General features: G+C 42.3%; 1 protein-coding gene across 5 annotated transcripts in view; it reads left to right on the top strand.

Moving 5' to 3' along the window:
- Window positions 1-3,005: 3,005 nt before the first annotated feature.
- Window positions 3,006-14,647, top strand: part of LOC135548614 (flotillin-2a) — a 40,498-nt gene continuing 28,856 nt past the window's right edge. For 2 of the 5 annotated variants that reach the window (XM_064978413.1, XM_064978410.1), the window contains exons 1-2: window positions 3,006-3,237; window positions 4,485-4,524. In XM_064978413.1, the coding sequence (XP_064834485.1) occupies window positions 3,217-3,237; window positions 4,485-4,524 (61 nt within the window). In that variant the 5' untranslated portion in view covers window positions 3,006-3,216. Of the gene's footprint in view, window positions 3,238-4,484; window positions 4,525-14,544; window positions 14,620-14,647 lie in introns of all 5 variants that reach the window. The other 3 variants (XM_064978414.1, XM_064978412.1, XM_064978411.1) reach the window with 2 other exon arrangements.

Genomic DNA, 14,647 nt, shown 5'->3' with positions numbered 1-14,647 from the left:
TAATGATGACACCAAAGCTAGACACCTGTGAGCAATGGTGGATCTCTAAACTGGCCCCCTTTGACTTTCACTTGAAGTACATCCCTAGGCCTCAGAATGTCCCGGCAGACCTGCTTAGTCAACAGCCGTTCATTGGAGCTAGGAAGGCAAGTGAGTTCCCAGAATATGGAGCAGAGTATGTGATTTCAGAGTCCATCCAGGAAGCATTCAAACTGTCAGTCAACATCCAAGGTGGCAAGATCCTAATTCAAGTCTCTTCTGAAGGAGTGAAAGCAGTTTTGGAATCCTGTCTGGAGTGGGATGTGAGTGTGCCAGTGCGCAGCTTCCAATTGGCCCAGTATTCTGCCAGCATCCTTCAGCATGAAGGGGGAGCGGCTACTCTTGGAGAGAGCGTTGATGTAATCGTCATCACAGACCATTTTACAAAGCTGGAACATGTGTTTCCTTGCCCGAATCAGCCAGCAAAAGTGGTTTCCCAGAAGTTATAGAACCAGTTATTCTGTGTCTATGGTTTTTGCCAGCGGATACACTCAGACAAAGGAGCAAACTTTGAGAGTCACTTAATCGCAGGATTGCTACAAGTGTCAGGAGTCAAAAAGTCCCATACCACCTCATATCATCCTAAGGGCAAAGGTCAGACTGAAAGATTCAAACGCACGAACGGTGACATGGTCCGATCGTTGACAGCGAGAGCAAAAGAAAGATGGCCCCAGATGATACAGATGCTCACCTTCTCGTACAACTCTACCACACACGAAATGACAGGATTCGTGCCATTCTATTTGATGTTTGGCCGAGTTCCACGGCTGCTAGTCCATGGCTCCTTGAAAAACGAAGACGTGTTGACTCATGACGAGTATGTCGACTCGTTCCAAAAATACCTGTGAGAGGCTGGTAGGATCACCAAGGCCAACACCACTGAAGCTCAGAAAAAGCCAGCAAGGCAGTATAACAAGAGAGTGAAAGGTACTGCCCGGGAGATTGGAGACTGAGTTCTCTTGGCAAACCGAAAGGGAAAAGGAAAACTTGCCGACTTGTGGGATTCAACGGTCCATGTGATCACATGGAAAGACACACCGACAGCGGTGACCAAAGACTGGTATTTGATATGGATGAGGATTCAAAGGATCGAAGGACTGCTGCCTGGATTCTCGATGGCCAGAATCCTGAGGGGCCCACGGAAGCTGAAGCCCAAAAATCTTTGGGACTGGAAGATGGAGTAAACATGAGAGAATCTGATCCTCGAAGCCCACGGGAGGACATGTTCTCTGGAGAAGCAGTTATCTCAAGCACAAGAAGCTCCTCAAGGATGCCTAGTGATGATTCAAATGATCCTTCCCAAAGATGACACAAGTAGAAAAGAGACGTCAGTGAGCAATCTAGATGGCATCATCAGTAGACATGCATCAGTCAGCGGCTATGAATGCATAAGATCTACGAAGAAGAGAACGAGTAACCAGAGAGAGGAAGAGCACAGAAACAGCCAGATGTCTTAGTTCATGGATACAGTCCTGAGACCCAGTGAAGGCACCTTGAGAACTCGAAATGGAAGAGTTGTGAAGCCTGTCAGAAGACTTTCAGAGTCAATGAGTCAAGTGATTGCTGAGCCTGACAAAAGAGAGCATCTAAATTCCCTGATTCAAGTCCTATCAACTTTTGTTGATGTGACAGTACCCCAATATAGAGGCCCAGAGGATAGATTAATAGAGAAATAGATCTCAAGAAAGAATCAATAAGGGTATGAGAAAAACTTTATTATAGCGTCATAGGTTATATGTATAAGAGTATTTCTAGTCTCTTTGCTGTCGTTCTGGATGACTTTTGGTCAAGGTACCACTGTGGAGGAAGAACTCGTACCTTATATCTTAAAGTTTGATGAAATTAGGAAGGGGTGAGTGTAAGAGAGTTAAAACGGTTATTCCATCAAACTCCAAATTATTAGAATAGTACACAACGCAGAACAGAATATCCAGGTTAAGGGTCAGTGGCCCAAGCCCGCGAAAAGGAATATTCCAAGTTCAGACAGAAGGGGGGGAGTCAGATCGCTATGATCGACAGGAACTTTTGGGGGCTTTCTATTTTCAATTGTTGCGCTACTAGTACTGCCTGTTGATGTTACGTAGGCAGCTACAGCAGCTGGATAATATTAACATCTTCGGTTTTTATTTTATTAAATGTATTGTTATTTAATCTGGGTGCTTACGTCACCTACTAACATCCCTAGCTCCCGTTCTCCGCAGTCCGAGAAAACACTGAGAGAAAGAACAACTTGTCAGATGGTGCGTTGGAGACTGATGTATTCCTGTCCTGTCTTTTCATAATATTATTGCAGATCAACATAAAAGCCCCAAAAGATAGATGTGGTGTCGAGCTAAAAAGTCAGCCGTAGTGTCGCTCTTAATTTCTTGGTTCCTCTGTGGTACAAATAAAGACCGCTACATTTATTATATGTTGATGGTTCCTTCAAAATGCAGGTAAAAACTACAATAACACACTGCACGTTTGAACTGTGATTAATTGGTAAAATAAATCAACCTGCTGGTCAAACACTTGACATACTGTACACAGTAGGCCTACTTCAGCGATAAACAGCCCACAACCACTATGGAACACGTTAATTCCATGAGTCCCCGACCCCATCACCATTTATTGTAGTGTAGTGTCGCCTGCTGGTGAAATTCTACACTTGTCTGTATGTGCATAAAGAAGTGCGGTGGGCGATGTGCTGACGCCCAAATGTTCATTACAATCGGACGAAGACTAAGCCACTTTAAAAGGGGAAAACAGAAAGCGCCTTTAAACAGAAAGCGCTAAAGGCGCTTTTGTTGTTCTTTCTCGGATCGATTAGCCGTACAAATAATCAATGAGGAGATTCGATTAATATGTCTCGGGCGCCCGGGTAGAGGTGTTTTGCACTGGTTGAAAGTTCATCGCATTCCCTTCATTTGAGATGGCGCTCCTCCCTCACCATTTTTGCCCAGTTACGTCACGTGCCATAGACCGGTGCCCCGCGGTTCAGTATGATTGAATCAGCCCAGTGTCTATAAAAACTATAATAAAGCAGGGGTTACGCAAGTACATGAGGACCGGCACGCGCCAAACGTGTGCTTGTGGACTGGCATAATACCATAGAAGAAGATTTTTAGGCGACAGACGCACTTGGTTTGGGATACGCGTTTTGAAATAACATGGGTAATTGTCATACTGTTGGACCAAATGAGGCCCTTGTTGTTTCAGGTGCGTACCGTTACATTCATCTTCAACTTTGTAAATATTAAGTTAATGTTACTTTCACAGTGACATGCACATTGGCGCGTGATTATCCCAATGGATAACTTCGTCATTGTGTCCTTAAAATTCTGAAAATGTAGACCGTTATTATATTCCTCTGACGCTAGCTAGCTAGCTAGCTAGCTAGCTCACAGATAGCTGACTCACAGTTGCCGCGTTCAAAACAACTCGGTACTCGGAATCTCCGACTTCACTGCGTTCAAAACAACTGGGAACTCAGGGGAAAAAACGGGCTCGGACTGGGAAAAATCAATTTGAACGGTCAGTCACCCACAACTCGGAATGGGAACTCGGGCCTCTTTTCTAGTGCTCCGACTTTCCGACCTGAATTATGTTTCCAGTTATTTTAAACGCTGCAGTTGTGTTTCTCAGGGCAGGAGGAACGTATCACTTTTTTCTCTAGATGCCACACCTCCATGTGATTGTAAACAGCATCACAATCGCACTTATGTCGTTATGAATCAAGTGATTGATGCGCATTTCAAGTTCGGGGACGTTGGAACGTTGTGATTATGAATGACTGTCTCTGAGTCGTGAGGGGAGGAAACATGATAGAGGGGGGTGGGGTTCCCAATCCCGTATGTCAGGCTGTCTGATGTCAGGTCAAATACGTTTGACATTTTTAGCCATTTAGCAGGCGATTTTACCTAGATCGATTTCCAGTTACCTATACATTCAGACCACAAATGTCATAGCAGATTTACGTAATACAGTTTAAATTGTATGACATTTGGCCTGGTATGTTAAAGCCACAGTGATTGTAGCTAATGGAATATTACCCATGAAATACAGTACAACTCTAAACGTAGTATAAACAACTTTGGCTAAAAGAACATTAATAGGTTTTTACTAATTGTTAGATATGCTTTTTGCATCTGAAAATGTAATTTCTGGATACTAGACTGCCTGTAGCCTTCTATTTGCAGTGTGGCAATATGAGAGTGGTTGTCATGACTCGTGACATGTGAAACCTGAGCAAACCACTGGAATGTGGAAGTATTGCTGATGGCTTTATTTCATCCATATGAGTTAAGTTAGAGACATTAGATGTAGCGTGAGGTCTTTTAAGGTCTGGAAACTGACTCCATCTTTACAGACCCTGATCTGTAGCAGCACTGGAGAACTGCAATTAACTGTTATGTTGGTAAATGTAGCTGTGTATATGCCTTGAAAGATTACAATGTCATTTTCAGGCAGTTTCAAGGACAGACTTCCCTCGGTCCACTAGGATACGTGAGTAGCTAGGCTATGTTATCTTAGTCTTTTGTAGAAAGTTACACATTTGGCATGATATCATAATCAACCCTTTTGATTGTGTTTTATTATTGAGACAGATGGTATGTATGAGGATTACAAATCACTCAGCAAAATCAGATTTGATTGTTTATGTAATGTTGGTTAGAGAAGAAAGAATCAGATTTGTACTTGTCTTGTACAGATTGCAGTAGTTTGACTGTGGTTTGGGGTGTAGCCTACTACAGTGCAGAGTAGTTTGTTTTCATCATAACCTCTTTGAGAAACCAGTTTCCTGTCTAATATTTGATTTGCCACATGGGCCGAATACAACAGGTGTAGACCTTAACGTGAAATGCTTACTTACGAGCCCTTAACCAACAATGCAGTTCAAGAAATAAAGTTAAAGAAAATATTTACTAGGAAAATATTTAAGGCTATATACAGGGGGTACAGGGACCGGGGGTACAGGTTAGTCAAGGTAATGTAGGTAAAGGTAAAGTGGCTGCATAGATAATAAACAGCGAGTAGCAGCAGTGTAAAAACAAAGGGGGGGTGTCTATGTAAATAGTCTGGGTGGCCATTTGATTAATTGTTCAGCAGTCTTATGGCTTGGGGGTCTTCCTGACATATTTTGTTAACCTCTTTCATCTATGGGGGCGCTATTTCATTTTTGGATGAGAAACGTTCCCGTTTTAAACAAGATATTTTGTCACAAAAAGATGCTCGACTATGCATATAATTGCTACCATTCGAAAGAAAACACTCTGACGTGTCCAGAAATACAAAGATATTCTCTGTGCGTGCCCTAGAACGTGAGCTTCAGGCAAAACCAAGATGAGATGGCATCCAGGAAATGACAAGGATTTTTGAGGCTCTGTTTTCCATTGTCTCCTTATAAGGCTGTGAATGCGAGAGGAGTGAGTCAACCCTTTCTGTCGTTTCCCCAAGGTGTCTGCAGCATTGTGACGTATTTGTGGGCAGATCATTGGAAGATTGACCATAAGAGACCACATTTACCAGGTGTCCGCCCGGTGTCTTGCGCCGAAATTGGTGCGCAAAAGTCACCTGCCAGTATTTTTCCATGCGATACAGAGAGGAAAGCAAGCTTCCACGAACTGCATGTCAATGAAGAGATATGTGAAAAAACACCTTGAGGATTGATTCCAAACAACGTTTGCCATGTTTCGGTCGATATTATGTAGTTAATCCGGAAAAAGTTTGACGTTGTAGGTGACTGAATTTTCGGTTCGTTTCGGTAGCCAGACGCAATGTAGAAAACGGAACGATTTCTCCTACACACAGACGCTTTCAGGAAAAACTGCGCATTTGGTATGTAACTGAGAGTCTCCTCATTGAAAACATCAGAAGCTCTTCAAAGGTAAATGATTTTATTTATTTGGTTATCTGGTTTTTGTGAAAATGTTGCGTGCTACATGCTACTCAAAATGCTATGCTAGCTTTGCATACTCTTACACAAATTAGTCAATTTCTATGGTTCAAAAGCATATTTTGAAAATCTGAGATGACAGTGTTGTTAAGAAAAGGCTAAGCTTGAGAGCAGACGCATTATTTTCATTTTATTTGCGATTTTCAGAAATCGTTAACGTTGCGTTATGCTAATGAGCCTGAGGCTTTAGTCACAAACCCGGATCCGGGATGGGGAGTTTCAAGAAGTTAAGGATCCTTTTGGACCGAGACTTGGCACTCCGGTACAGCTTGCTGTGCGGTAACAGATAAAGTTTGACTTGGGTGAATGGAGTCTTTGACAAACATTTTTTGGGCCTTCCTCTGACCGTGATCGTTTCTTGGTGATGTGGACACTCTCGACCCATTCCACTACAGCCCTGTTGATGTGAATGAGTGTGTTCGGCCCACCTTTTCCGCCCACAATCCGCTCCTTTGTCTTGCTCACGTTGAGGGAGAGGTTGTTTTCCTGGCACCACACTGTCAGGTCTCTGACGACCTCCCTATAGGCTGTCTCATCGTTGTTGGCTATCAGGACTACATTCCTTACTGAATGAAAGAACCGCTCTTGGATTTTCCATTGTGTTGAAACCAGAGGTATGAGTCACCAGATGACTATGAAAACCCAAATTATTATGGTCACGAATCATGGTCACGTGATCCATACTACAGTGACCCTCACTTTTCCTTTTGTTACTAGATGACCATGCTGCAACTGACCGAAGAGTTGATGTGCGAGCAAGCTGTTAAGCAAGTACATGAGCTGTCTTTGTAACATTAGGGTTATGGTTTGGTTTAAGGTCCGGGGTTAGGTTTAGGGGTTCAAAGTTAGGTTAAGGCACAGGCTAGCTTCTCTCATCCCCCATGAAATTCATAATGGCGCCAGAGGAGATGGCTGCTGTTTTACGGTCTCCTAACCTATTGTGAGTTTTCGCGTAATTTAAACTTATTTTGTCCATAATGTTTCTGCCACTGTCTCTTATGACCGGAAATCGCTTCCAGATATCAGGATAGTGATTACTCACCTCGTACTGGACAAATGTTTTCTTTAACGAGTCAGATGCAAAGGATTTACTTCTGACACCTGACAAGGCCCAAATTTCCGTGATTCACATGGGAAAGAGAGAAGAGATATCAGGGACGTAGGTCATGGTGCCTTGTCAGGATTTGACGGCGAGTCTACCATCAGTCCTATTAGCCAACTTACAATCATTGGATAACAAAATAGACAAACTACGGTCACTAATATCATACCAATGGGACATTAAAACCTCTTTGGGATAGGCGTGCTGCTAGCGCCCGGCCTCGACAACATCCGGTGTAATTGCAGAGCGCGAAATTCATGACAGAAATTGTAATATTAAACATTCATGAAAATACAAGTCTCATACATCATTTAAAAGCTTAACTACTTGTTAATCCAGCCGCTTTGTCAGATTTCAAAAAGGCTTTACGGCGAAAGCACACCATGCGATTATCTGAGGACAGCGCCCTGCACAAAAGTATTACATACATTTTCCAACCTAGCAGAGGCGTCACGAAAGTCAGAAATGGCGATAAAATAAATCACATACCTTTGAAGATCTTTATCTGGTTGCAATCACAAGGGTCCCAGCTACATAACAAATGGTCCTTTTGTTCAATGAAGTCCTTATTTATATCCCCAAAAGTTTGTTTCATTGGCGCGCTCAACTCGGTAATCCACCGGTTCCCTCGTTTAAAATGCATACAAATGAATCCCGTACGTTACCAATAAACTTCTTCCAAACATTCCTAATCAATCCTTAGGTACCCTAATATGTAAATAAATGTTAAAATTTAAGATGGAGAATACCGGAGACCATTACCGGAGATAAATAACGAAGTATGTGCACTCAACGGAACAGGCAACAAACACTACAGCCAAAATAGGAGCCACTTTATAAAAAAAAAAAAAAAAAACAAGCCTGAAACTCTTTCTAAAGACTGACATCTAGTGGAAGCAATAGGAACTGCAATCTGGGAGGTATTCCTTTTGTATTCCCATTGACAGCCATAGTAATCAAGGGTGAGCTGAAAAAAAGATCTGGCTGGATTGTCCTCGGGTTTTTGCCTGCCATATCAGTTCTGTTATACTCACAGACATTATTTTAACAGTTTTGGAAACTTTAGTAATCTATACAATAGTAATTATATGCATATCCTAGCTTCTGGGCCTGAGTAACACGCAGTTTACTTTGGGTACCTCATTCATCCAAACTTCTGAATACTGCCACCTAGCCCGAAGTTTTAAACTGTAATATCTTATGTTTCACTGAGTCGTGGCTAATTGACAACGTGAATAACATACAGCTGGCGGGGTTTACTCTGCATCTGCAAGATGGAACAGCCGTCTCCGGTGAGACAAGGGGTGACTGTCTGTGTATATTTGTAAACAGCTGGTGCACGAAATCTAATAGTAAGGAAGTCTTGAGGATTTCCTCTACCTCAGGAGAGCAAATCCTATCTCACGATAAGCTGTAGACCACTGTCATGACGTTGTCCTCTTTGGGTACAGCAAGCCCCATCCCCCTCTCCCTGCCTCACCCTTGCCTCCTTCAACTAGGCTGCTGTGGTCAGAGAGATTGTAAATTCCTGAGGAGAAGACCCTGCCTCATGGCCACACAGTATAAGGGAGAGTGAATCTTCATAGAGAACAAAGGAATTTCTTCCACCTCGCAAAGCTCGAGGTCCGAACAAATTTCATGTTCTGGAAAAGGTATATAAGATCGGTGAAGAATCCAGCTACGAACTGGTCCATGTGTTACAACTTGTGGAAGCTCATGAGAGACGGTGTGGCCATATTACCATAACCCTGTTTATATAATAGCCTCAGGTTTACATCTAATTGTTGTATAAGATGAATGAGTGAGTATGATACTGTTTACACAATTTTCAATGTGGTTTTGGTCTGTTTAATGAAGGAAACGCCAATTCCCTTTTGAGTTGAACTAAATCAGAGGACCGCCCCTGAGCCCAGTTAGGGTCAGGCATCCTGGGACAGCCCCTTTTCTGCAATTCCGAATAAAACCCAACTTTGAGAAATTATCACCAGACCATGTTTTCCTCCATTACGAGGGGACAAAGGTTGTAGACCATTGCTGAACCTTTTAACCATACCACGTGGTAAACTCTTAGACTATCGATACAGACAGAATAAGAACAAGTCTTTATTAATTACTAGTCTGCAGCTAGGAATTCGGTATCATTCAATGCGACGAACGACAACCGCTGAAACAACCATTCTATAACGAATGAATGTCAATCTGAACAATCCACTCTAACCACACAGAGAGGGAGAGAGACGGATAATTCTACAAAAGAAACAAACTTTTCACCAGCGACCAAGACTACACACTGAGCGTAAATATATATTGATTGCAATTGTTCCCGAATGAGTGAGCGTTCATGTGTAAAGGATTAAAATTTCAATTGTTAGAATTATTAACTCTGTAGTGAGTTCTTGGTCGACCACCACTTCCCCTTTTGTCTAACAAGCCGCGATGCCGGTTTAGCCCTCTAGGGCACTTGTACATTTCTTGTAACCATATTCACTTTTTGTTTATGCATTTCTGTGAATTACTTAGTTAGTAATAAATAAATGATTTAAGACAATTGATGTATGGATGACTCATAGTGAAGACTGGGTTCGCGCAGATAACCAATCATTTACGACGTTTGGAATGAGACTAAAGTGAGGTAAAATAAATAATTCATTAATCAGACTATTTGATCAGATGTAAAATATCTGAAAAGTTATTTTAGGAAATTATAACTTTAATCTGAATATTGTCCTTGGTGCCCAGACTTCCTAGTTAATTACAGTTACATGATTAATCAGTTTAAAACCTGTTAGAGATCAGGCTACTTTTTTCAACATACTGTTGAAAATCGCGCAACATTTCAACGTCCTGCTACTCATGCCAGGAATATAGTGTATGCATATGATTAGTATGTGTGGATAGAAAACACTCTGAAGTTTCTAAGACTGGTTAAATGATGTCTGTGACTAACAGAACGTGTTTCATGGTCAAAATCGCAAGGAAACCTGATCACAAAATCGACAAAGAAAAAATCAATCCGCCAGTCTCTGTATTGTCTATTGCAAGGTATAATAGATAGCGACCGGCTTACAGTTCCTACAGCTTCCACACGATGTCGCCAGTGACCAATCCTTGGTCATATGGGTAATAGGCACATCCTCTCGTCGGGTACACAGCAGGAAGAAATGGAAGGGGGAAAGTGGACTACGTTTTCCAAACTTGCTCCTATTGAATACAGATCGCTCCGTGATCAATTTGATCGTTTATTAACGTTTACTAATACCTAAAGTTGGATTACAGAAGTAGTTTGAAGTGTTTTGTTAAAGTTTATAGGCAACTTTTTTAATTAAAAAAAACGTTGCGTTTAGAAACTGTTTTTCCTGGATCACAGTCTTCATAAATGGACATTTTGGGTATACAAGGACCGATTTAATTGAAAAAAGACCCCATTGTGATGTTTATGGGACATATAGGAGTGCCAACAAAGAAGCTCGTCAAAGGTAATGAATGTTTTATATTTTATTTCTGCGTTTTGTGTAACGCCGGCTACGCTAATTCTTTTGATTACGTCCCCTTCAGGTATTTCGGGGTGTTGCATGCTATCAGATAATAGCTTCTCATGCTTTCGCCAAAAAGCATTTTAAAAATCTGACTTGTTGGCTAGATTCACAACGAGTGTAGCTTCAATTGAGTACCCTGCATGTGTTTTTAATGAACGTTTGAGTTTTAACGAGTGCTATTAGCATTTGGCGTAGCGCATTTGCATTTATTGTTGGCAAGGTGGGACGCTAGCGCGTCGGGTTGCCCAGAGAGGTTCGCGTAATACTAATTACATAGAATCTTTGATTAAAAACTAAGTCTTCAATTTAATGATAGTGAAGACACCACACTATTTAAAGAGTTTATCTATAGTCTTCATAACTGTCTATTTACCACCACAAACCAATGCTATCACTAAGACTGCAGTCAACAAGCTGTATACGGCCATAAGCAAACAAGAACGCTCATCCAGAGGCGGCGCTTTTGGTGGCTGGAGACGTAAATCCATTTTACTTGTATGCTAAATGTGCAACCAGAGGGGGGAAAACTCTAGACCACCTTTACTCCACACACAGATGCGTACAAAGCTCTCCCTGCATTTGGAAAATCTGACCATAATTCTATCCTCCTGAATCCTGTTTGCATGCAGATTCTAAAGCAGGAAGCACCAGTGGCTCGGTTTGAGTTTGAGTTTATTTTTATTTTTACAGGGGCAGTGCACATTAATCAACGTTTCAGTAAAAGTGCCGGTTTTAGCCAGCCGGCTAATTTTCAACCGCAGTCCCTGGGCAGGTTATTAAAAACAATTACAATATAGACAATAGCAACATAGGACAAGCAAGATGTAGCATACAGACAGAGCAACATAGAGCAAAAAGCAGCAAGACAAAATTCATAAAAGCAACAAAGTGTTTCCACACCTCACAAGCTACAGACAACATGGAAAGCGGCAACACACAGCTAGGGACCATGTTCACAAATCTGATTGACCTTTAGCCATGTCTTCAAGCATTTTGTGAAAGTGTGATGTGGTGCACTTATGTGTGTCTGATGGCAGTGTATTCCAGACATGGGAAGCTCTCACAGAGAATGCAGATTTACTAAAGATGCTTTTCCTTAGGGGAACTATACAGTCACCTCTCATGGCAGACCTTGTGGATCTGCTGCCATATATCTGGGTTTTCTGTTTAACCTCTTGAAACTCCCCATCCCGGATCCGGGATTGTGACTAAGCCTCAGGCTCATTAGCATAACGCAACGTTAACGATTTCTGAAAATCGCAAATAAAATTAAAATAATGCGTTTGCTCTCAAGCTTAGCCTTTTCTTAACAACACTGTCATCTCAGATTTTCAAAATATGCTTTTGAACCATAGAAATTGACTAATTTGTGTAAGAGTATGCAAAGCTAGCATAGCATTTTGTGTAGCATGTAGCACGCAACATTTTCACAAAAGCCAGAACCAAATAAATAAAATCATTTACCTTTGAAGAGCTTCTGATGTTTTCAATGAGGAGACTCCCAGCCACATACCAAATGCGCAGTGTTTCCTGAAAGCGTCTGTGTGTAGGAGAAATCGTTCCGTTTTCTACATTGCGCCTGGCTAACGAACCGAAAATGCAGTCACCTACAACGTGAAACTTTTTCCGGATTAACTACATAATATCGACCGAAACATGGCAAACGTTGTTTGGAATCAATCCTCAAGGTGTTTTTTCACATATCTCTTCATTGACATGCAGTTCGTGGAAGCTTGCTTCTCTCTCTGTGCCCCATGGAAAAATACTGGCAGGTGACTTTTGCGCACCAATTTCGGCGCAGGACACCTGGCGGACACGTGGTAAATGTGGTCTCTTATGGTCAATCTTCCAACGATCTGCCTACAAATACGTCACAATGCTGCAGACACCTTGGGGAAACGACAGAAAGGGCAGACTCATTCCTCTTGCGTTCACAGCCATATAAGGAGATCATGAAAGACAGAGCCTCAAAAATCCTTGTCATTTCCTGGATGCCAAGTCATCTTGGTTTTGCCTGAAGCTCACGTTAAAGGGCACGCACAGAGAAGATATTTGTATTTCTGGACACGTCAGTGTTTTCTTTCGAACAGTAGCAATTATATGCATAGTCGAGCATCTTTTTGTGACAAAATATCTTGTTTAAAACGGGAACGTTTTTCTTCCAAAAATGAAATAGCGCCACCATAAGTGTAAGAGGTTAACAAAAATATTGAGTGGAGGGGGAGCCAGGCCATTAAGGATCTTGAATACAAGACATGCGTCGGTGTATTGCACAAGATTTTTCCAACTCAAGAGCTCATGCTTTCTAAGGATGTGACAATGATGATGGCTATTGGGCTTCCTATCAAGCACTTTGAGGGCCTGTTTGTAGACAGACTGAATAGGTTTTAATGTTGTACAGCAAGCTTGGGCCCAACTAGTCAAGCAGTATGTTAAGTGGGGGAGTATCATAGAGTTGAAGTACAGTTTTGCTACCTCTGTAGTCAAACAATTTCGTATAAATCGGAAATTACCTAGGTTGAATTTAGTTATTTGAATTACCTTTTTCACATGCTTTTTAAAAGAGAGGTTGGAATCAAGTATGATGCCAAGGTACTTAAAATCGGATACCACCTGGAGCTTCTCCCCTGACGCATAGACATCTGGCTCAGTAGCATCTGTTGCCCTCTTTGTGAAGAACATGCAAACAGTCTTTTTCACATTGAGATGCAAACACGAGTCACTGAGCCACTTTGTAACCTGGACCATTACAGTAGTGAGTTCTTGTGCTGCTTGTTGTTTGCTCTTTGCATGCACATATATCACTGTATCATCTGCATACATTTGAACTTCAGACCCAGTACAGACAGAAGGCAGATCATTAATGTACAGGCTGAACAGGAGGGGCCCCAGTATTGACCCTTGGGGCACGCCCACATCATAGCTACGATAGGGCGACAGCTCATTGCTCACTCTGACACACTGAGTTCTGCCTTCAAGGTATGATTTCATCCATCTCAAGGCATCAGGGGAAAGTTGAACTTTGACAATTTTGTGATGAGAATCTCATGGTTAACAGTATCAAAAGCCTTCCTTAGGTCCAGAAACACAGCCCCAACAGCACCCCCTTTGTCCATCTTGGACTTCACATTTTCCAGAAGAAAGCAATTGGCCATTTCTGTGGAGTGTTTCGCTCTGAAGCCAAACTGCATGGAGTGTAATGTGAAGGGGCTGTTGTTGAGGTGGGCAATCAGTTGTTCTGCTACACACTTTTCGACAACCTTTGACACCACAGGTAGTATACTAATGGGCCTGTAGTTACTCACGTCAGCAGGGTCGCCTGATTTAAAGATGGCCGTTATTATGGCCGACTTCCATACCCTTGGAAACACACCGAGACCAATAGATGTGTTGGTGACCTTAGTAATGGGGCCAATGAGTGACTCTTTGTAGTTTTTAAGAAAGGTAGAGTCCATCCGGTCAATATAGAAGTGGTCAGATGACGCAGATGCTAAGCTACAGGACTGTTTTGCTAGCACAGACTGAAATATGTTCCAGGATTCTTCCGATGGCATTGAGGAGTACACCACATCAGTCATTGGCTTCATCAATAAGTACATCGACAACATCGTCTCCACAGTAACTGTACGTACATACTCCAACCAGAAGCCATGGATTACAGTTAACATTCGCACTGAGCTAAAGGGTAGAGCTGCCTCATTCAAGGAGCGGGACTCTAACCCGGAAGCTTATAAGGAATCCTGCTATGCCCTCCAACGAGCCATCACAGGATCAATACAGGACTAGGCTTGAATCGTACAACACCGGCTCCGACGTTCGTCGGATGTCGCAGGGCTTGAAAACTATTAGACTATAAAGGGAAGCACAGCCGTGCACTGCCCAGTGACACGAGCCTACCAGATGAGCTAAATCACTTCTATGCTCGCTTCCAGGCAAGCAACACTGAAGCATGCATGAGAGCATCCGATGTTCCGAAAGACTGTGTGATCACGCTCTCCGTAGCCGACGTGAGTAAGACATTTAAACTAGGGATGC

The sequence above is a fragment of the Oncorhynchus masou genome, chromosome 11 (assembly GCF_036934945.1).
Source record: "Oncorhynchus masou masou isolate Uvic2021 chromosome 11, UVic_Omas_1.1, whole genome shotgun sequence".
NCBI lineage: Eukaryota > Metazoa > Chordata > Actinopteri > Salmoniformes > Salmonidae > Oncorhynchus > Oncorhynchus masou.
This window is presented reverse-complemented; position numbering and strand designations above follow the sequence as displayed.